Source organism: Rhinatrema bivittatum, chromosome 5 (assembly GCF_901001135.1).
Source record: "Rhinatrema bivittatum chromosome 5, aRhiBiv1.1, whole genome shotgun sequence".
Taxonomy (NCBI): domain Eukaryota; kingdom Metazoa; phylum Chordata; class Amphibia; order Gymnophiona; family Rhinatrematidae; genus Rhinatrema; species Rhinatrema bivittatum.
The window spans coordinates 46,350,270-46,374,236 of record NC_042619.1 but is presented as its reverse complement, the minus strand read 5'-3'; the positions used below and the strand labels follow the sequence as shown (position 1 = coordinate 46,374,236).

Genomic DNA, 23,967 nt, shown 5'->3' with positions numbered 1-23,967 from the left:
AGTTGCCCTGTTGCTTTCTTGGAGGCCCAATGCAATCATGCGACTGCTGTTTCGGATGAACCACCAGTGTGGGAAGATGATCCCAATGCTTTCTTACCATCCTTTTGCCACTTAGGATTCTTTATGTTTATCCCAAACTTTTTAAAATTTTGCTGCCACCTCCTCCTCCAGAGGACATTGGAGGTATCCTTCGCACCTTCCATGTTAAATGTTTCCTGACTTTGCTGCTGAGCCTACCCCCTTGGAGCTTTATATCCCCCTTATATCTCTTTACTTCAAGGGCAGGGTTGGACTCTCCAGTCCTTGGGGGAGGGCCTGACCAGTCAGGTTTTCAGGATGTCCCTAATGAATGCTTATTCACTAGGGATATCCTAAAAGCCAAACTAGTTAGGCCTCGAGGACTTCAGTGCCCACTCCTGCTCTACGGTATTAGATCATTAAATTTAATTCCATGATTTTTGGTGCAGACCTGATACCATTTTAGATGCCTTTCTCAAGCCTACCTTTTGCCTCTCTCTAGCCTTTTTGAGGCTGTACTCTAGGTAAGGCCTCACATATTTGATTCCCCCCCCCCTCCCCCACCAGAGATGACTCTCAGAGACTACTAAGCATTAGACAAGCCTGGATTTCTCAATAGGCACACTAGGTCTGTGCCTAGGGCAGCAAACATCTGGGGGCAGCAGGCTGGCAGAGGATTTGTTGTCTTCCAACTGTGCAGAATCTCACTCAGCAGAGAACAGTCCTCTGCTTCCTGCGCTTCATCCCCTCCCCTTCTAGGCAGTATGCAGAGGATAGTGAGTGAGCCTGGATCAGACAGAGCATAGGGAGATCAAGTAGTCAAGATTTCTGAAATACTATATTATGCTGTACTTAATTATTTACTTATTTAACAGTTTTTATATTCCGCTACCTCCAAAGCATTGTTTGGTGTGCATTATAATAAAACATCCATAAAATAAAAGCAATAGCCCCCATACAGCAATCAATGAGGTAAGAAAGGGGAAGTTAGGATTTGCTTACCTGTAGAACGGTCTGCCCGGTAAACCTAGGGGATCAATAAATGCCCGTTCCAAAAACATGAGCTGATCATTTAAAGATCTCACTGAGATTAGACTGGAGAAAAAAAAAAAAAAGATAACATAGTTTAAAAAAAATGGAGCAATTATACAAAAGTGCATCCACATGCAAAAACATCATGTCAATTAACAGATTAGCAATTAATGCACACAGCTGGCTGGATTTAATAACTGCAAGGCCTGTCTGGAGATATGTTTTGTCTAAGAGGTAGAGTCATTTTTAAAGGCATTTTCATGGGTGAACTGGTGCTTTACTCATGGAAAGGACCTGTTATAAACTTGCATGCTCAATATGCGGCTTAACTTCCTTGCCTTTGTCCTGCATGCGCACTCGTGTACCCCGACTGAGTGGGTGGGGGAGGGGGAGGTCCTTTGGACCTGCACACACACTTTTGTATTTTCCTGTAAATTTCTATGCACAAATTAGCAGGTAGAATTGTACGCAGGTGGTTTTGATCGTATACTTTTGAAAGCATCAGGTTTTTCCTCCATAGGCATGACATCCAAAACGTTCATTTTAGAGAAATAGTTTCATATCCTAATACGTAAGGTTTGTCTGGCTAAGTTCAGGATTTAGCCCGACACCCTGCTGACTAAATGCGTTGTACCTGTATAAAAAAAAAAAAAAAAAAGGAGTTAATGTAGGAGCGTTCCAGAAGCGGGGATTACATTTAGCCAGGCAGTGCTGATATTCATTTCCCCCTGGATAATCTGCTCGTGATCCAGAGCAGGTCTAAATTATATGGGTGCCTTTACTCAGATAACTTTAAACCTAACCCTAACCAGCTATACATAGGAAAAGAAAAAGCTAACAGGCAAGCTGCTCCGATCCCCCTCCCCTCCCCCTAAGATAATTAACAAAAATGTCAGAGGAACACTGGACTCAGCCAGGAGCAGAGTGAGACTCTGTCATCTCCCAGACTTGGCCTCGGGGGATCTGAGGGTTTCCAAGTGGAGTGGGAGGGAAAGGGGGGGCAGAAGGTATTTTGGGGGGGGGGGCAGGCCTTGGACCACTATGGTCTATGATTAATTTAAATTATATTGGGGGTTTGGGGGGGATGAGGCACCAAGCTCTGACATTTTTTAACGTTATCTTAGGGAGTGGGGAATCGGGCCTCTTTGCTTACTAGGGGGTTTTTTTTGGCTTTTTTTCTTTTTTAACTTTTTCGGCTGTATGTTGAACATAGCCAGTTAAGTTTAAAATTATCTAGGCAGAGCTACTGTAATAACTTTAGCCAAGATATTTCAGCGTGAGACTTGTCCTGCTGAATACATTTATCTGGGTAACTTTACCTGGATAACACTGACCCTCACCGGCCTACTGAATATGGACAACTTAGTTTTTAGTCATGTTTGCTTAAAATAAAATACTGACATTGCCACTACTTCAAATGTGACAATATGGTTGAAATGGACCAAATATTCAAATCCAGAACCATACCAGAAATGCCCACCCTAAAAACAAAACATCGGGCTTGCAGTTTGAGATCTGAAGCATGAGGGAGAACTATTTTTGGATAAAATATACTTCAGTTATTCATCATGCTCAGCTACTAATCAGAATGGAGGGGACATGGACAACATCAGAATTCAAGAAAACACGATACAAGCACAAAGGATCTCTGACGGAGAGGAAGAGACTATCGAGGTGAGCAGAAGATGTGGATAGGCAGACTGAATGATCTGTATGGTCCTTATTTGCTGTCATATTCTGTTTCTATGTAAAAAGTCTGAGAATGTGGTATATTTCAGAGCAAAAGCGATTCAAATTGTTAGCTCCTATGACATAGGTTCCTAATGTGTTATTATACTATATCTGGCTTAAAAGATACAACCTGTGTTACCATCTTTGTGGCTGTTCCAGGGTCTTTAAAACCTTTGCTCAGACAATGAAAGGCAGTAAAGCATTATTCTTTAGCCCTATCTGATAAGAAAAGCAGTGCTTGTTACTAGATTTGATTCCACTGAAGCAGACTAGCAATAAGTATAAATCATAACATTGTACAGTCTCCATGGAGCAGATTTTCAACAGCTTAGTCAGGATATATGTGAATAACTTAGCCAGGATATCTGGTTATTTGAATATTTAACCCTGCATTGTGGATACAAAGTAAGCATGCATTTCACTGTGCATGAATTTTTACCCACATAAAAACTGGTCTTTCGGGTGGGGTATAATGAGATCAGCAGAGTAAGGTACTGCGGTACTTTTTAATTTTCAAAAGTCCCCGTGTATGTTAGGTGTGTATATCTACGCGAATCTAAAGCTGGCGGATGGAAGAATAAAATCTGCTGCTCTGCAGAGTTACAGCTTGAGCCAAAGGGTCAATCCTTTAATTTTCAATGTTAATTTGAGACTAACAATTTTCAGGCATATGAAATAAGGAATCAATAAATATCTCAATGCATTAACGTAACAGTTTGCAATAATGAGGCAGGACTCAAAAAGTCATTATCAAACCATCAGTGAATGTGAAAAATCAATTTAACGGCAGGGGTGATGGTGTACTCAGGAACACCTTAACCTACCACTTTAAAGGTGAATTTTAAAAGGTGTGCATGCACCAGAATTAGGAGATACGTGCACATGTAGCACAAGCACGCGCCCATCCAATTTTAAAAGGCACCCACATGTATGCGCAAGTCCCGATGCATGACTATCTCACTTCGAACTAAAAAGGGGTGTGGCATGGGCAGGATGTGGCCAAGAGCCGTGCACATAAGTAGGTACGTGCCTGGGCGCGTGCCTAGCTCTAGTGCCACATAACTTTGCTTCTGTTATTGAGCAGATGTGAGTCTAAATAAAATTGTTTCCTGGCATCTCTGAGCTCTTTGAGGGGTCTGGGTCAACTGGGGAGGATGCAGGCTAACTAACCAGGAGGGTTTGGAGGACCTAGTTCTACACTGGGCACACTGGTGGATGAACTGGTGACACCGGTCATGGCATGAACTTGCGCCTGTTCTAAAATTTCCCTGCTTGCGCGGCTGAAACCCGACACGGTTTTGCACGCTCACTTGCAAAATTGGTGGCACAGACACTGCATGCACATGTATAAACATACATGTGCACGCAAGTTATAAAATAACACACGTGTATATGTTGGCCGCATGCCCATCTGAAAGTTACCATCTTATTTTTCCCCTGCAAGGCGGCAATAAGTTGACTAGGGTCAAAATGCAAATGATAGTTCTCTTCATATTTCACCTCACATTTACAAGGGCATCTTAAAATAACATTTTCTCTTAGATGAATCACATCCTGACTCATCAAAAGAAATTTCTTGTGCTTAACTTGGGTAGGTCTGGATGCATAGTTCATTTGAAATTTTATATTTGTGCTTCAGCACCTGCTTGAAAAAAAATAAATGAAGGATTTAGTTACAAAAAAAACCCCCAACAACACAGAACTTACTTGTTCATGTCTACGTTCTGCACTCTCTGGTTAAATGCCATGGCAACGCGAGAAAAATTGTTCACAGCAGAGAAAAGGGAATCTGCAGAGATCAAGAGACGATTTGATGGGCAGAGTTCAAGGCTACGTTGTACTATGTATTAGCACTGGCAACAGTAACAAGGCAGAAACAGTGGCTTACATGTGCAACACACCAAGGTTTCCTCAACCCAGTCCTAGAGCCTCAAAAAAGAAGTCTGGTTTTCAGGATGTCCGCAATGAATATGTATTGGAGATAATGACATACACTGCAGGCCCAGTGCATAAACGTAATATATCAGAGGCACGTTCATTATGAGCATCCTGGAAACCAGATCTCTCAGGTGAGGCTTGGGGACCGGGTTGGGAAACACTCCAAGCATTCTTAAAAAGACAGGAGTAAAAATAACAGTTTTGTTGGACTAAATCAGGGCTGATCTCACAGGGAGCCACCGCTTGTAAGGGGGAGACACCCCAGCATTCAAGGGGCACATCACGCAGTCTCCTGTCCAGGCTACCATCCTCCCCGTCTGCATAAGCTGCCCCCCCCCTGGGACTAAAGCCAGCCCTAGACTAGTTACATTTCTGATTGGCTTTAAAGAGCTCCAATCCCTTCACCAGATCGATGCTCTTGAAAGCTAGTCAGAAATGCATTAGGTTAGCCCAATAAAATAGTGCAGTTTTTTTTGTTGAACTTTATTTCTATGCATTGAATTTGACCAACATGGAAATCAGCATGGCCATATACAGTATGAGTCTAGAGCAGGGGTGGGTAATTCCAGTCCTCGAGGGCCACAAACCTGTCGAGGTTTTAGGATATCCTAATGAATATGCATGATATAGATTTGCATACAACGGAGGCAGAGTGCATGCAAATCTCTCTCATGCATATTCATTAGGGATATCCTGAAAACCAGACTGGTTTGTGGCCCTCGAGGACCGGAACTGCCCACCCCTGGTCTAGAGCAACGTGTCCAAAGTCCCCTCCAATCTGACTCCCTTACCCCAAATTATTGCCTCTCATGGGCTCCTACATCCTCGCTGACTCAGTCACACTCCCAATCATTCCACTGAATGCTCTCTCTTTCACCCAATACTCCCCCTTACTCTCTTTCATACACCCTCCTCTGTCACCCCTACTGGGTCTCACACACCCGTCCTTGTGTGTGTGTTATCTGGTTGTGTGATTGTCTTTTCCTCTCTCTCTCTAATCCTTTCACCTCCCTCTGTCAGGCAGCCCAAGTTTGTATTGCTGACTTCACAGAGATGGGGGGGAAGAGATAGCATTCAGCCCTTCCTCATCTCCCTAACATTTACCTCTTATGCACAGACACCCTCCCCCCACAAGCATTCACCTCTCCTTACCCCTTTAACATTCACCCACTTTCACACAACTCCTCCCCAAACATTCACCTCTTCCTTACCTCTCCCAGCATTCCCCTCTCATATCACCTAAGCATTCACCCCTGGATTAGGAAGCAAAGTAGTTCTTCTTTGCTCTGTTCTATCCTTTCTCCTACTGTTCTCTACACAGGACAGGAAAGGAGAAAAAGGCAAGAGGGGAAGGGCTGGATTAGAAGCAGTATAGATCTTTTCTACCCTGCTCTGTCCACTACAGCCTCATCCCCTCTCCTCCTGTTCCCTGTATGCTGCCTGGGAAGGGATGGGCTGGAGCTGTAAGCAGTGGAGGTGAGAAGAAGAAGAACATTTTCATTTTGTTTTTCATTTTCGGGGGTTTGATTTTCCATGAATTTCATGTCATCAAATGTTTATTTCGTTAATAAAATGAAATAAACATTTACCCCCCCCACCCCCAATAAAAAACAAACAAAAGAAAAACCAAATGGTGCCTGCCTAGGCCTCCCAAGCCCCCACCCATCCCTCCCACCCAGAAAAATGCTGGGGCCAAGATCCAATCCAGCCCCCACTTACCCAGAACGGGAGTGATCCTTTGCCGAGGCCTAGTTCCAGCACAAAGCCTGGGCCTTGCATAGGCTGAGATCGCAGATACCTATCACGGCTTAGCTTTCACAAGGCCAAGGCTTCAGCCTGAGCCTAAGCAATGGGATGGTCCCAGCATTTATGCATTGCCATACATCAAAATGGCACTAATCGCTAGGGTGAATGCGCCAGAGTTAATTAAATCTGGGGCAACCCCAGAGGACAGAATGAGTTGGCTTCAAGAACCAAAGAAAAGAAAACAGAAGAGGAGCACTCTGAGGCCTAGGTTCTGAGTCCTGGGTCTGGCCCTGGCTTTGGGACCTGGTCTCCAGATCAAATTGCAGCTTCAGGCCTGAACCCTGGCTCTGACTTAGGCCGAGGCCCAGGAATTGGGACCCGGCCTCCGGGTTGGGTTCTGGTGTGGAGCCTGGGTCTGTCCTCAGGACCTGGTCGCCAGATCGGTTCGCAGCATTGGGCCTGGGCCCCTGCCTGGGCAGAGGACCAGGTGTCAGGACCTAGTCTCCAGGTCATGTCCCAGCATCGGGGCCAAGGCCCAGGGATCAGGTCTGGGTCTCAACCATGATGCTGGATCCTTGGAGCAGGTACGTTTTTTACATTTTTTTTGTTCTTGGCCAAGGCTCCAGCATTAGGGCTGGGCCTTGGCCCAGGCCCTGACATTGCACTCTGGCATAGGCCGAGGCCTTTGCTTTGTGTTTCTGTCTATTCCATAGGCAAGGCCCCACCTTCGGGCCTGGGCCTAGGCCTGATGGTTCAGTTTTGTTTTCAAAATGAAATGTGAAAAATCAACAAAATTTTGTTGGAATTTCAATCATTTCTCTTTGAAAATGAAATGAAATGAAATAGGAAATTTTGTCTAATTTCCTATTTCTTTTCTCCTGAATGCCTATCCCTTAGTAAGCAGAACAGTTGTTTTTTGCTGCCTGAGATTCTGGCACTGGCCAAGAGTTACCACTTGTGCCAACTCTAAAATTGTGGCACTTAGGTGACCAAATATTTTGCTTAATGGTTGCGCTGACTCTGAAGGGGTAGGGGGGGGGGGGGATCTGTTTGGAAATTGTGGCTTCCTTCCTCTTTAAGGATCACAGTGGGACACCAGGAATGAACATTGTCATGGCCAGGAGCATGCATTCTTTCTCGGTTGTGGCAACATGTGTTCCCAGGGCCTTCATGGGATTTGTTAAACTGCAGTACTTATCTACTGCTCTTTAGTATTTATTCATTTATTTATTTGTTTATTTGTAGGTTTTTATATACCGAGATTTGGCGCAAGCCTTCACTCCGGTTTACAGTTAAAACAACATTTTACAGTAAATAACAGTAGTAACATTGAAGAACAGTAACTAATCATTTGAAATTTGTACATTAACATCTAAACATAACAATATAGTGGTATTTACATTGAAAAATCAACAACATATTGTGCAATAGAGATTAGATTGTTGTGAAAGTGGCCTTAGAATTTTCATATATAATGGTATCCTATGGGAAATATGTTATCTGAGGAGGGGTTGGTAGAGGAATTTCTCAAGGGATGCTAATCTAATATGTTTTCCAGTATATGGTGCACAGGGATTTCTCAAGGGATGATTATAATGTTTCTAAGTGTAGGGTGAATAGAAGGGGAAGGTGGAGGGAGGCATAAAATTGCTGAAAATTTAACGTGTATTTCTTAATTCGTACGTAAATCCTGCAGGAAATAACATGTTAAAATGGTGCATTAGTAGACTGTTTTACTGCAATTTAATAAATAATCCCCCAAGTGTTTATTAACTGGTAATAAATGATACTGTTCAAGTCATTCTATGATGTATGATACAGCTGAGTCCAGCTAGGAATATGCTAACATTTGTCAAAATATGCTTGTTGAACAATTTTACAGATCAAATTACCTAAAGGTTTGTCAAATTGGTTCAACAAACCTTTGGGAAACCAGATCTGTTCAGATTTCTGAAAAAAATCTAAAGTGGATGCCATCAAATTAATGGATATGCTTTGAATTTTTTTAAAAATGTTAATTTAAGTTTTTGAATCTCTTTCAAATTTTTAGAAACTCATTTTTCTACTTTCATAGGGGGTCATTTTCAAAGGAGTTACGCATGTAAATGTGACATACTATCGTAGCAATTTTCAAAAGCTATTTACTCGAGTAAAGTGCACTTACTTGAGTAAATCCTATGGACAATTCAATGGCATATATTGTAGCAATTTTGAAAAGCCCACTTACTTGAGTAAAGTGTATTTACTCGAGCAAAAACCAGTTTTGCTCGAGTAAATGCTTTTTAAAATCTACCCCTTTATATCTGCAGGTAAAAATCTGAGGGTATTCTCTAGTGAATCTAAGGAAAATCTACAAATAACTATTAGCCCACTTCGTCAATCTCAAATTATTCACACACCTCTCTAGTCCTAGCTATGAGCATTATCTACTAGCTAGTACAGACTATCTGACGCAGTTTAGCCAATGTTAGTTTTAGTAGAATTAGTAATATCACTTAAGAAAATAATTAAGGCAAGCTGATTACCTAGCTCAAAGGGAAAGATCAATGACCAAATTGTAAAGAATTTTGTTGACAGCATGATTCTATGTATGAGGAGAAGACCTGTTTAGCTAGGAAGCTTCAAAATTTTGTGCTTGCAGGAAAAATCTTTTCTAAGCTCTCTTTGTAAGTTGCTCATTTAAAGGTGAATTTTAAAAGCCCAACATGCGCCAGAACCAGGAGATACGCGAATATAATCAGACCAGCGTGCGCCGAGTGAAGTTTAAACGGCACCCGCATACATGCGTATCTCCCGCTGCATGCACAAAATTACGCCTCTGGCAGGCGTAACTTCCAAAACAAAGGGACGGGGTTTTCGGGCTGGGGGGTGGGACAGGTAGGGGAAGGGAGGGAAAGGTGGGAGGGAACGGGGAAAGCCAGCTGGTCTCCCCAAGGGCTCGGCGGTGCACAAGTTGCACTAGTGTGCACCCCCTTGTGCGCGCCAACCCCTGATTTTGTAACATGCATGAGGCTACACACGCATGTTATAAAATTGGGTGTACATTTGTGTGCGCACCTTTTAAAATCTGCCCCCTAGTGTGCATAAAAATATGCATGAAATCAGGTTACGTGCATACTCTTATTCACACTGAGCCCCAGTCTATTTTATAACAGTCATTTACTTGCATAAAACCATGTTTTCTGAGTGTGAACGGTATTACAAATTCAGTCCAAAATGTAATACCAACCCACTGAAGTTTAAAAATTCACAACAAAACAGTAGGTTGAAATGACTACTTACCAAATGATACCTTAAATGTTGCCAGCTGGGCTTCATGTTTCTGTGCCAGTGTATAAATGATGTCAGCATAGTACTTTAAAGCCGTAGCATAATCTTGGCAGTGGAAGGGAAGGATGGTGGAGTCAGCCAGTTCAAAAACTAGCCCACCCCGTACCTGTGTAACCGTGAGGTGGTTCCTAAAGGTGGGGTCATAGAACTTCTCCACTATCTCAAATGTTTCATAGACACTGTGATACACCGGGTAGCCACTGTATCTACCCTCTTTCTAGAAAAAAAAACAGTGCAAGGGAAAGAATGAGAGAGAGAAAGAGTTTAACAGTATAGGCAGAATTTGTAACCCAGAGTGATATGTTCTACATTAGACATGTAAAATGAAATACTATCACATTTAAGATAGATGGATTATAAAAAAAAACAGTCTATAGTACATTCCAACTTGCAAGTTGGAATGTACTATAGACTAGAGATGTGAATCGGAACCGGAATCGGTTCGGATTCCGGTTTCGATTCACATGTGGGTTTTTTTCAGTCGGGCCCGATCGCGGTTTTGTTTATCGGCTGCGCCCCAGCCGATAAACAAAAAACCCACTCCAACCCTTTAAAAGTAACCCCTTAGCTTCCCCCACCCTCCCGACCCCCCCAAAAAAGTTTTTACAGATACCTGGTGGTCCAGTGGGGGTCCCAGGAGTGATCTTCCGCACCGGTGGCCCTTTGCCCTTACCATGTGACAGGGTATCCGTGCCATTGGCCGGATCCTGTCACATGGTAGGAGCACTGGATGGCCGGCGCCATCTTGTGCTCCTACCATGTGACAGGGGCTGACCAATGGCACCAATAGCCCCTGTGACATAGTAAGGGCAAAGTCTATCGGCACCATTTTGAATACTGGCAGCCGACGGTCTGCGTGCAGGAGGTCGCTCCCGGACCCCCGCTGGACATTTGGCAAGTCTTGTGGGGGTCATGAGGGTCCCCCAAGACTTGCCAAAAGCCCTGGTGGTCCAGCGGGGGTCCAGGAGCGATATCCTGCACTCGGGCTATCGGCTGCCAGTAATCAAAATGGCGCTGATAGCCTTTGCCCTTACTATGTCACAGGGGCTACCAGTGCCATTGGTCAGCCCCTGTCACATGGTAGGAGCACAAGATAGCGCCGGCCACCCAGTGCTCCTACCATGTGACAGGATCCGGCCAATGGCACGGATACTCTGTCACATGGTAAGGGCAAAGGGCCATCGGCGCCATTTTGATTAGTGGCAGCCGACGGCCCGGGAGCAGGATGATGGCCCGGAGCGGGAGATCGCAGGAGATCACGGGAGATCGCGGGAGATCACTCCCGGGACCCCCACTGCATCAACAGGTACCTGTAAAAAGTTTTTGGGGGGGGTTGGGAGGGTGGGGGAAGCTAAAAGGTTACTTTTAAAGGGTCGGGGTGGGTTTAGGGGTTATTTTTGTGTGCCTTTTTCCCACCCTCCCCCAAAACGATAAGGGAACCCCCATGATCAATATCGTGGGGTTTTCCTATCATTTTGGGGGAGCCCCCGATTTCTGACGATTTTGAAAATATTGACGATATTTTCAATTGTCTGAAGCCCGATTCACATCCCTACTATAGACCGCTCAGCCACTTGTTCTGCTTAATAGCTACTTGAAGTCTGAATTTCACCTACCCCTAGATTTATCACTCTATAAATATAGCAGAAATAGCGCCCGTGATAAATAAAGGGGGTGTGGTTAGGCTAATTTCCCATTGCTCCCATGCTATTTTTCGCTTCATGCAGAGGGAAGGAGAGGGAGAGAGAGTGAGAGAGTGGGAACCTTTACATAGGCATCAATATGTCACTTTCTATTTATACCACTGTAAAAGGGGGCACTTTTAATTCGGAATGGGGTGGGGTAGTTTTTGGGGGTGGTTTTACATACAAAATAGGAGATATGAATAGCAAAGTACACATCACTGAACATTTTCTGTTATTTCAATTGATGAAAGGTACAAGAGGAGTGGATTTGTACAATGCACTCTCTTCCTAGCTTCTTCTTCTTTTATAGCACTATGAGAAAATATTTTCAGAGAAATAATATATATATATATAAGAGACCTCATACATAAAAGACTTGTGTATTCTGTGCATATATAAATATACAGTAATAGAAGAAAGGAAGATTAAAGGCTAGATTTAATATTAGGGCAAAAAATGCAAAGTGAATATGCTTGCATGGTTTTGAAATACAATGCCTCTTGCCCAATGATTTTCAGAAATGAAAAAAAAAAAATCCATATTAAAAAACATTGTGGAAATAAGAATATGTGCATGGGAGACTTTTGCCTTGAAATGTTAAATATAAGGACTAGGCAACAATCCCATAATGGGTTTAGTTTTGGTCAGAAAAAGTAGGTTCAAGCCCTTAGGCAAGATTCAAAGTAAAAGTATGCACTTACTTTTCCTTTCAAAATTTGTGCAACGACCACAGGAAAAAAAGTACCTGTGGACTCTGCAGCAAAGCAGACGGTTTGAAATTTGCTCTGTGTAAGGGGTTGTTTTGTAACATTGCATAATGCTTTCAGAATTACGCAAAAAACTGCACAAAGAGACACAGCCACAACAAATTATACCCACTTTTGCTTTTGCAATGTGTAACTCGTGCGTGAGAATTTACGTGCATATATTTTTAAAATCGAAAGTACGTGAATAAATGCAAATTCCACTTCATTTCCGCCCCTTCTCTCCAGATATCTCTTTTTTGTGCGCATCAGATTTCGTGTATACTTTTATGTGCATCAACCCAGGGCAATTTTATAACAAGCATTTTACTTGCATAAACCCATGTTTTGTGCACATAAATGACTTTGAAAATTCATTCCTACATGTAGGCCATTCAACATTCTTATAATTCCATGAGTGTGGGTTTTATTTTTGATTTTTGATAATTTGTGTTGAAGAAGGCTAAGTGGGTTAGCAAGATGTATTTTTTAGGAGGTGACAGAATGCTAAAAGGTAGATTTTAAGACCCGCGCGGAGGCATCCATGTGTGCCCGGTTCCCGGCATGCACACATGACGCGTTGATTTTATAACGTGTGTATTGATGCGAGCATGTTATAAAATCCACTACCTGCGTGCACATGAGCGCACAATTTTATATCGGCGTCCGCATGTGTGTGCAAGTGCTGTCTCACGTGCATAACTGGCGGCAAATTTAGTAGATGCGCGCGGCGACGGAGTACGCCTTTCCCCCAGTTCCCTCCCAGTCTGCTCCAATAAAGGAGCAGACTGGTAGGGAACTTTCTAAACCCCCTATCTAACCTGCCTCCTTTTTTCCCTATTAACCCTGACCCCTAAAACCCTGCTAAGTACCCTACATTTTTTTGTTTTAAAACTTACTTGCTCTTTGGAGTAGCAGCAGGTTGCGTGGCCCAGTCAGCGGGACAATGCATTAATAGCTCTATCCCAGTCCACCCATGCCCCGTCCATATCCCATCTCCAGCCTGCCCCTTTTCTGAAAACCCTTTCTTCTGCTCGTACCTGCAGGCATTTGAAAATCCGTGAAGTGCATGCACGTCCCAGCCACATGCATATCTCCCAGTATAGGCGCGTGTAGGGCTTTGAAAATTTGGCCTTAAATGAAATAATCTGAACCCAGGGGGTAATTTTATAATGACCCACATTGGTGTAAAATCTCAGGTACTGTTGACACCAGTTTTCAAGCAGAAAGTATGCATGTACTTTCCCTTTGAAAATTATTCTGCCAAAACTACTAGCATGTTTGCCCTCAGTAATATGTGCACATTGCATTTTTCAGGGAAAACTGCACAAATGCTTTTTGAAAATTCAGAAGTATGCATGAGTGGTGGCCATAAATCTCTGGCCTTGCATTTAATTAGTTACAAGGGATGTACCAGTCCTTCCAGCACCGCCCCCTGATGCTGGCTGGTTGGTATAATCCCATTCCAGAAAGGGACAGTTAAGGCAATGTAGATTTGATTTTGAAGAAGGAAGAAGTATTAAGGAGTGTTCTCCAAATTAGGCCCTCAGTCTAGCACAGAGAGGGAGTTACTTTGTAATAAAGGCTTGAGAGAAGGAAGACAAGACAGAGAGAGATTTTTGTCTTTTGCTGAGTTCTGAGATTTTTGTGTAATTGACCTGTACCTTCTGGGAAGCAGAAACCCTCTTCAGCCTTCTCCTCTTGGTAAAGAAAAATACTAGAAAGTTTGGAGCATTCCTGGATTTTAATTTGAAATTAGCACGTAAATACTTACGCGTGCAGGCATACGCTGGGGTCCCCTTCCACATAACTTTAATTTTACTATGGATAACGTGCAAGTTGTAAAATAAAGGTTAGGGGCTAGCGGGGGAGATGGGAGGCTATTAAACTAGGGGGAGGGGGGTTTGGAAGTCCTATTCCTTAACTGGGCAAACTGGGAACGAACTGGGAAAACTGGGAATGGCAACGGCATGAGTGTCTTTTAAAATTCCCCCGCTTATGCAGTAGAAGTGGCATTTGTTCACATAGGCATTCATCCAGGTAAAACTGCGTGCATATGTGTGAGCGGTCAGACCATTTTGTAGCGTGTGCATATACGCGCGTATGTTATAAAATGGCCTGGGTACAGGCTGATGAACGCATGTACATGTGTGCTCGCGCACCTGTTTACAGGTTACAGTCAAAAGTTTTAGTCTTCTGGAAATTCTGAGTGGATGAAAAGCCTTGAGCTTTCCAATGTATCAATAAATGTGATTGTGACCACTAGTTTAAAAAGATCGAAATGCAATTTGTAAAGCTGCTTTTGGTACACTATTTTATATACAATGAGAGCTGGTAAGTGAGCAAGATATCTGGATAAAGTTATGTGCCTAACTTTATCTGGACATTCAGTGCGGCTTACACGCATACGTTTGCTGTTGAATATACCAGGATAACTTTAGGTCAGCTATTTTTCCAACCAGGCTTATATGCATAACTTTATCTGGACAGCACTCAAAAAGTGCCCTCACCAGATAAAGTGTAGCACAATGGGTTGTGCCAGACAGTCTTTAAACATCAACCTCAGTATAATCACTAACAGCAGTGATTTAACACATTGCTAGCTGACAGTGTACTACTTGCAAAATGGATCTGTGGAAGATGGGCTATAGCAGCAGACTTACCCTATTTTTAGTATAACGCGCTCTGCCAGAAGCAATCCCAAGTCGCTGAAAAAAGGCCTCAAAGTCATTTCCAGACCCCAACTTGTTTATCCTTTTGGCAAAATGGTAAAAGAATGAGAAAAGTGATTTTCACTCAGATCATCAAAACGTGGGAATAAGCCCTCCTAGAAAAAGCCTGCAATTTGAACTTGCGTTTTTATTTAAAGATGTGTTTTTATTTAAAGACATAAACATATTTACTTATTTTATTTATTTATTTAGGTGTTTTATATACCATTGTTCCAAGATAAGATCAGAATGGTTTACAAAGTCATCATTCGGTTTCTGGGTCAACATTCCCATTTTAGGTTAGCATTCCTAATCTGTGTTAATATATAGTCGAGGTCCTATTCATGTATTTTCTAGTTTCTTACAATTATAAATACTTATTCTAGGTCAGCACAACAACAGCATCCAGTATGCATTAATTAAGGTTTGCAAATTTTGGCCTGTATTTATCAAAATGTGATAAGTATTGCATGCAATAGCAAAAGGGGTGTGTTTTATGCTAATATACAGTTTATTGCAATTTGCACTAATTACCTATGCAAAGAGCTAAGTTAGCACAAATTGCACTAACATTTTCAGACTTTGTGATAAGTGCCATACCTGTTGTATTTCTGGCATACAACCACTGGGGGGGGGAGGAGGAGAGAGAGAGAGAGATTAGCCATAATGTCCTCGCCCTAGATAGGTATTGTATCCCTATGGGAGGCCCACCTAGTAACTCGAGGTGAGGTTTAGGTATTAGTGTAAGGGGCCACTTTGACATTCAATGTGAGATGTACGAACAGAACAGTGGTCTCTTGTGAAGATTTGATGACCTTTAGAGTGAGGAAACTCACTCCAAGATGATATTTGTGCAAGGTTCTCTCAACCTAGCTTGATGAGCTCTCTACCTGGGTAACATCAAGCTAGGTGGAGAGAACATTGCACAAATTCCATCTTTGGGTGAGTTTCCTCTCTCCGTAGGTCATCAAATCTCTACCCACCTTTGTTTTGTTATTTACGCCTGCCTCTGGGCAGGCGTAGGTTGCTCGCACCAGCCAAGTGCCTGCGCGTGATCCCCGGACCCAGCAGCAGTGGAGAGGCCTCTACCTTGCCCACGCCCCACCCATTTTTTCCTGGGACGCGCACAAGCCCCGGGACTTACACGTGTCCCGGGGCTTGCGCGCGTCGCTGGGCCTATGCAAAATAGGCTCGGCGCACATAGGCTTTGAAAATCTGCCCCACTCTGTTTTATGCAGATTGTGTGTGGGGGAGAAGAGGACTAGATGTAATTTTTTAAAAGAGTGGAGGGGAGAGGGGCCAAGACCAGATAGAAATTTTTAGACAGTAGGCAAAAGAAGTGCCTCTGGACCTGACACAATTTTTTTGAAACAACATGAAACAACATATGCAAAGCAAATGACACAAACACATGGACATAAAGACATGAAATGACAATTTTTTATATGCACATCCCCAGTTCTTTTTTATATAACCAAAGCTGCATTTTAGTTCATTAAAGAGCACATTTTATCCCAGCTACTACTCATGGAAATATTTCTGCACAAAAATGTGTAAAACCAGAACCATTATATCTACTGCTGTTAGGCTAGAGCAGAAGTCTGCTGTACTGTGACTGCAGTATTCTTCCAATGCGTTTTAATGTTACAGCACAGCATAAGCCACTGCACATTTCCATTAGTTCTCATGATACCTCATTTCAAGTTCTGCAAGTTCACGATGTAGGAATAGATTACAATTAAAAAGAAGTCAACTATTTTACTGTTTGCATATTATAGATCATGGGTTTCCCCAATTCTGTACTACCAGGGCTGCAAAGTAGTCTGGTTTTCAGGGCAGCCAAGCTATGTAAATTAGCTTTTATTCTTAGAATATATGTACGCATAAATTAAAATTAATTATGGCTATCCTAAAAACCAGTCCTGTTTGCGGCCTTTACTGAGAATCCCTGCTGTAGTCGTACCACAAAATAAATAAATATACAAACATATATAAGTATATTGTGGTTAGTATATATTTGTAGATATAGCTACAGCTATCAGTATGTAAATATAATGGGGGATAATTTTCAAGAGCATTTACACACTTAAAGGTGAATTTTAAAAGGGTGCGTGCACCAAAATTAGAAGATACGTGCGCATGTGCTAGCTGCGCACATCCATCCAATTGTAAAAGGTGCTCCCATGTGTGCACAAGTGTTGATGCAATAATATCTCATATCGGAGGAAAAAGGGGCGTGAAGTGAGTGTGACATGGGTGGGGTATGGGTCTAGTGCTGCGTAACTTTACTTCTGCTATTGAGGAGGTGTAAGTCTAAATAAAACTGTTTATAGGCATCTCTCAGGTGTTTGAGGTTCTGGGTTAACTTGGGGGGGGGGGGGGGAGGGGATGCTAGCTAATGAACCGGGGGCTTTGGAGGCCCTGGCTATGGACTGGGCAAACTGGTGGATGAGCTGGTGAAATTGGTCATGGTGTGGATGCACGCCTGTTATAAAATCTCACCACTTGCACCGCTCAAACCGGACTTTACGCAGCTGTGCTCGCCCACTTGCAAAATTGGGTACCCACATACGCATGCTGGGGCTATTTTATAATATACACACGTATGTTATAAAATGGCTGCGTATCTGGGCATGCCGACACACACGCATATATCTGCCACCAGTGCGCCCGTTTGAAAGTTACTGTCTAAAAACCGGGTTTTATATGTGTAAATGCACTTTTCCCATGTAAGTGGGTTTTTGAAAATTGCTACAATATATATCATTGAATTGTCAATAGGTTTTACATGCATAAGTTCATTTTAAGTAAGTAAGTAAATGGGCTTTTGAAAACTGCTACTACTGGGGGTAATTTTCACAAGGATTGGCATGTGTAAATGTAACTACTATTCTAGCAATTTTCAAAAGCCCACTTACATGGGTAAATGCATTTGCAAGCCTAAAACCCAATTTTAAGCATGCAAATACTTTTTAAAATCAAGCCATTGTATGTTAAATGCACATGTGTAACTCCTTTGAAAATTACCTCCAATGTGCATATATATACATGGACACACAAATGCTGTTTAACAATATTTTATAAATTTTTGAATGAGTCTAATGCAAATGAGGAAAAAGATTGTGTGATAGCATCTGGGGAACCTCATATGAATGCCTTCAATAGGCTGATGATGCCTTGCGGGCTAATGCAACTTCAACCCCACAGCTGTGGATGTTGAATGTGTTAGAATCATTGGTACCCCCAGAGCGTATGATGCTTAATGTAGTTTATCAAACTATCATTTGTGGCAGGTAATGCTCACTGTTATGACGCCAAGATCAAAATATTTTCATGCTGTGTATCAATCCCGACACTGCAATGTTTCAGAAATTAATCCTTCATCAGGGAATCACTTGCAAGCATGATGTCGGTACACAGATCTCGGCACTGTCTTGAGAACTTGGTTTTTCATTTGTGTATTTAACAATATTTTATGGCAGAGATTCTTCAATTAGGAAAAAGTCCATAAGAGCTTCTCACCGCTCTGTCTACATCTTTTGGAAGGATTTAGTTGAGCTAAAACGAGTTCAGTTAAGTTCCCCATTTCTTTAAATGTTGTATATATGCATGTCTTTAAACTATGACAATAGGTGTCTCCTAATGTTGAGGTTTATTTACAAAGCAACACAGGAAATGATGGCAGAAAAGGACCTCCAAGCCTGTCTAGTCTGCTTATTCCTGATGCAATACTGTTTGGCTGTCCCAGTAGTTTTTCTTCACTAATTTCTCTCTCTGTTGTCAGGGGAAGTTAGTGAAAGTTTCGGTAGGTTCTGAATGGCCTGGAATCTCAAGAGCTGAAGGAGGCTAAGGTTGACAAAAGCTTCTGAATTACAAAATGTACCTAACTGGAGCCAATTCCCTCACAAAACTCCTTGCAAAAAACCCATCAGTGCACAAGCTTACCATAGAAAATTCTGTCTACGCACCATAATTATGTCTTGGTGGTCAGTTTTGCCGGTGGCTTATTATATCAGCTTTACCTGGGAGCATCTGCATAGTCTGTCCAGTTGTCTTTTTGGTGCCAACTTTCATACAGAGATTTTCCTTCAAAAGAATCATCAGGACTAGGTATCTATATGAACATCATAAAGTAAATTGTAAAGACCTTTTCAGAAAACAAAGAGGCAATCAGAAATTAAAATTTTATAGAAAATACTCGGCCATGCTGGGCCTTGCATTCAGAAATTCAGTTGGCTCCATTAGGCCATTGATCATTAGCTGTAACACATTCACATCTAAAACAGAGCAACAAGCAATGATTGTCATGCCTTCCAGCCTAGTATACTGAAATCATTCATTACTCATGTGAGTCTCCGCCATGTCTGAATAAAGTTTTATACTAAATGATTAAAATGTTGTCTTTTATTTTTATCTTTTCATCTACTTGATAGAAGTTACTCCCTCATTTTGGAGGTTTCTATACCTTCCATCCTAACCTGCCTATTGCATTTTATTCCTCCCCCAGGGTGATCTGAAAGTCATTTCGGTACTCTTCTGCCAAGTTTTCTTGGCAATAGCGTAGGAAATAATTAGAAAGAAAAAGAAAAGGGGCAGGCAACCAGCTGACTGACCTGCGGCCAAACCTTTGAAAAATAATATGTATTTGGGATCAATGCAGAGACAGGTAAAATGTGAATCTAATGATATTAAAACACCACTCATTGATCTAATGCATGGCGCCTTTAGTATATTGGCAGAAGACTCGAAGGGCCGGTGAAAGGAAGTACAATCTGAATCTGGGTGGCTATCCAGGAAACTTTGGATAGTCAGCAGGATATAGTTGGACAAGTGTTTTGCTAAATATAGCTAGCTAAAGTTACTCTGATAAAGTTAGCGGGGGTACAGCTATTTTTCTGACCAGAGTAACCCAGAGTAACAGGGGTATAACTATTTTTCTGACCAGAGTAACCCAGCTAAATTTAGCCGGGTAGCACTGAATGCCAATGCTCACTGGCTAACATGTAGCTCTTTTCCCAGAATGCCCTCACCACTGCCTCTATTCACTCTGACAAGAGGGCACGTGGCACCCTATAGACAACCAATTTTTTGAGCACAGAGTCCACTTCATCAGGACCGTGTGAAGTGTCCCCTGCTTCTTGTCATTTTTGCTTCACCAGACTAACACGGCTTTCCCTCCGAAGATCTTTTAACTCTGCTAAACTTTCTTTGGGTAATAAGTGATCCAGCTGGGGAGGAGAGGGGGAATTTTGAAATCCCAGTTTTTGTCCGGGTAACTCCAAAAGTTACCTGAAAAAAAGCCTTTACATATCAACCCCATTTTCTTTCAGCTAGGCAAGTTTAAAAAATAAAAATAAGTTGTCTTTTATTTTCTCAGGCGATGGCCACTGAACTCTCTGGCCTTTGCAGCTGCTGCATGCCACCTCTGGCGTTCCTACAGGCCTCAGTTCAAGTTACATTTTGCTGCCATGGTAGAAATGCAGCTCACCACATAATCATATATGTTTCACTTTGAAAATCTGGAGGCACGTGAGTACTTTGCTATCCATATACTCTGCAGGTGCGAAGTATGTATTATAAAGTATGTGCATACTTTACTCTGCAGGCCTTAACCCTGCCCCTGGCTTGGCCACCGTTTCTTGCACAGTGAAATGTACATTCACTGTCATAAAGCATGAATAATTTTAGCTGTATACACTAAGGGGGTGGAAGAAATGAAATGACCCAATGGCATTTTTACAGGGGAAAATTTGTTTTTACCTAACAACGAGAGCCAAAAAGTGTACTAAAATGCACAAATATAATAATCATCAAAATGGCATTCAGAGCAAATTGTGCAGTGTATTTATTTATTTATTTGTTTGTTTGTTTTGTTTAACAATATTCTGGTTACAATCATACAGGTTTACAGCATAAATATAAATAACATCACATAAAATTTGAAATACAAAAACATGTAAATATTGGAGCTGAAAACTAAAATAAAATATAGATAATTCAATGAAATAAAACAAATATATATATATATATATATAATCAAGCTTCATAATAGATTAACCACATAAAAAGGCCCCATTTTCTCATTCATTGCTGCTTCTTTCATAAAGGGCCGGATTTTAAAAGCCCTGCATGCGTAAATCCGGCCAGATTTACGCGCGCAGGGCATAGGCCGCCGGCGCACGCATAGCCCTGGGACGCGCGTTAAGTCCCGGGGCTTTGTAAAAGGGGCGGGAGGGGCGTGTCCGGGGGTCAGGGGAAGGTTCAGGGCGGGACCGGGGGCATGGCGCCAGCCCGGGGGCGAGGTCGAGGCCTCCGGACCAGCCCCTGGGTCGGGTGATGGTGCGCCAGCAGCCCGCTGGCGCGCGCAGATTTACACCTGCTTTCGGCAGGCGTAAATCTGCCAACAAAGGTGTGGGGGGTTTAGATAGGGCCGGGGGGGTGGGTTAGGTAGGGGAAGGGAGGGGAAGGTGAGGGGAGGCGGAAGGAAAGTTCCCTCCAAGGCCGCTCCGATTTCAGAGCGGCCTTGGAGGGAACAGGCAGCGCGCGCTGGGCTCGGCGCACGCAGGTTGCACAAATGTGCACCCCTTTGCGCGCGCCGACACCGGATTTTATAAGATACGCGCGGCTACGCGCGTATCTTATAAAATCCAGCGTACTTTTGTTCGCGCGCGCGTAAATTTATAAAATATACCCCAAATCGTTTAAAATGCTTCCTCTCCAAATCATACTGAGACAGAAGTCCTGTAAAAAGTTAATGTCAGCATAACAATGGAGCTGTGCCATCGAGGGCCATCAGTGAAGAGTGGGGGGTGAAAGGGAAGTATTATGTAGTTTTTATGTACATGGGGAAAGTAACACGATAAATAAAAGTAATCATTATACATATAAAAAAAATTGCTGTTAAAACTGATTACACTTTTCCTGGCCATTGAATTTCTTGGGCTTTCAATTTAAGAAAGGCTGTAGGAAGGGTAAGTTTTGCTAGCCATGTAAAAGTCCTTTATTAAGATTTAACATATTTATACGCTGCAAAAATATGAAGAAATATACAGTTGTTTTGAATACCATTTTGATTTTTTTAATATGTTTTTAATCCATCTAAAATCTCCTGAAAATTGCCACCAAAATTTTGGGCACTAGGTTCAATTCTAATTTTCATCTACTTTTACAGCTTTTTTTAACTTATGGAAACTAGATATTAACACAGTTTACATGGATGAAGCTTATATCATAGTCAATGGTGGGTGGTGCTATATACCGCCTGATTGTATTATTATTTTGCTGCTTATTTTAAAAAGGGTTAAGTTTGTCTTAAACACCTTACACTATCATTAATTAATTTAATTGAAAGCAAGCAAAATCGGCCTGAGCATGTTTATAGGAAGGGATCATTTTTCAAATAGCCTACCTAGGCTGAGCGCCATGGGTACTTTTTTACCCGTAGACTATTGTCCAAACTTTCAAAGTGTAGAACCAGTGCAGATGTTCATGCACAAAGTTACATCTGCTCAGGAGCAAGTGTAATTTCGGGAATATATAATTACATCTAACATTTTGGAAATTGAAAGTAAGCATGTAAATCGTGTCTCCGCCCCATCTTCACCATCCCCTCTCCCCGGAATACCTCTTCATAGTGCACGTGAAAGTACACACAAAATCACTTTAGCGTCTACCTTTACCCGCGTAACCCTACGGGTCATTTTGAAAAGGCCATTTACATGTATAAAACCAGGGTTTATGCACATATATTCTTTTGAAAATCACCCCCAAAATGTTCACAAACAGCAGTATCAGAGTTACTGATGTCAATGTATTAACCAAGGATGTTCAGGAAGGCATTGTTCATGTGTAAACAAGATAATATTCTAGAAAGGTGATTTTTGTGTTTAGTTGTAGCAATGGCTAGAATTTATTTCTTTGTTTTGAACTATCAGTAAGACTTTAAAATCTGAGCCAAATAACAGACATTATTAGGACTTGCTGATATGGCTCCCTACCACCTACTTTCTTTTCTGTCTTGATCTTATGGAAAGCATGTTGTTTTGCAATTAGAGGGATATGACAAATTATTATTTTTTAGGATCAGAAGAAATCTACTGCAGAATTCATCAGCTCTGTGGACCCCACTACGTAATTTTGCTAATTCACCTCAAAATATTTGGATATGCTTCAGATTTTTCCAAGATCCACTAGCTCTAGAGGAAAATATGCATTTCCCAGCCAACTCAAACCAAGCAGAAGTTCTACCTTGAATTGTTCATAGTCCTGCTTCCTTGATAGCATCTATCCTGAGATTGGTGATGTTATGCCACAGATGAGGAAATGCAATCTGCCTGATCCTTGGTGCACTCTGCCTCTCCTATAAAGCCTTGCTTTCATTGCCAATGCTAACTACCATCTATTCTTCAGTTCTTACCTCACTTTTGCACTGTGATCATATATATTTTGAGGATGGGGTGGGTGGGAGAGGGGACTGATTTGTCAAAGCTTTGACCACAGACACAGAACTGAAGTAAACTTCTGCTGAAATCAGTCCCATTGGTTGGAGGAAATAAATTATATAGGATCCCATTACTGGACAAACACCAACGTCATCTTCTTCAATGAAACTTATTTTTTTGTCATCAAATTCTCATTTCTTTGAAAGGTGTGGAATGAGGTTTCAAATGTTCCATTGTAATTTAAATTTAAGGAAAAATAGAGTCCAGATTGATAGCTTGAAGAAAGTAGGCCATTTTAGAGACAGAGAACCACTGCATGAGGCAACCTCCATCATATGCAACACTGTAAACCTAGAGGATGATGTACTAAAGGTACAAGTGATTTTGCAGAGGGGGCATTATGCATGTAAAAAAACCCAAACAAGCAAAATGGTCCAAACTGCACAGCAACTCTGGTGCTTCAGCTTTTTCCATATTTTTTTTCAACACATGTAGTGGCCCCTCTGTGAAAATATTTGCAAACTTTCACAAGTAGTACACATACATGTGTAGTCTGCTACATACAAATGCTTATTTAAATTAATCAATAATC

General features: G+C 42.0%; 1 protein-coding gene and 1 long non-coding RNA gene across 3 annotated transcripts in view; one reads left to right on the top strand and one right to left on the bottom strand.

The window, feature by feature from the left end:
• Positions 1-23,967, bottom strand: part of LOC115091933 (putative N-acetylated-alpha-linked acidic dipeptidase) — a 126,609-nt gene that overhangs the window by 5,154 nt on the left and 97,488 nt on the right. For both annotated transcript variants that reach the window (XM_029602296.1, XM_029602295.1), the window contains 5 exons: positions 18,957-19,048; positions 14,887-14,977; positions 9,748-10,012; positions 4,489-4,570; positions 1,021-1,113 (listed from right to left, as the gene is read on the bottom strand). In XM_029602296.1, coding sequence (XP_029458156.1) covers positions 1,021-1,113; positions 4,489-4,570; positions 9,748-10,012; positions 14,887-14,977; positions 18,957-19,048 — 623 coding nt within the window. The remainder of the gene's footprint in view (positions 1-1,020; positions 1,114-4,488; positions 4,571-9,747; positions 10,013-14,886; positions 14,978-18,956; positions 19,049-23,967) is intronic.
• Positions 2,150-23,361, top strand: LOC115091934. Its single transcript, XR_003856843.1, has 3 exons — positions 2,150-2,724; positions 20,312-20,463; positions 23,015-23,361. It is a non-coding gene; the product is annotated as an uncharacterized LOC115091934 (long non-coding RNA).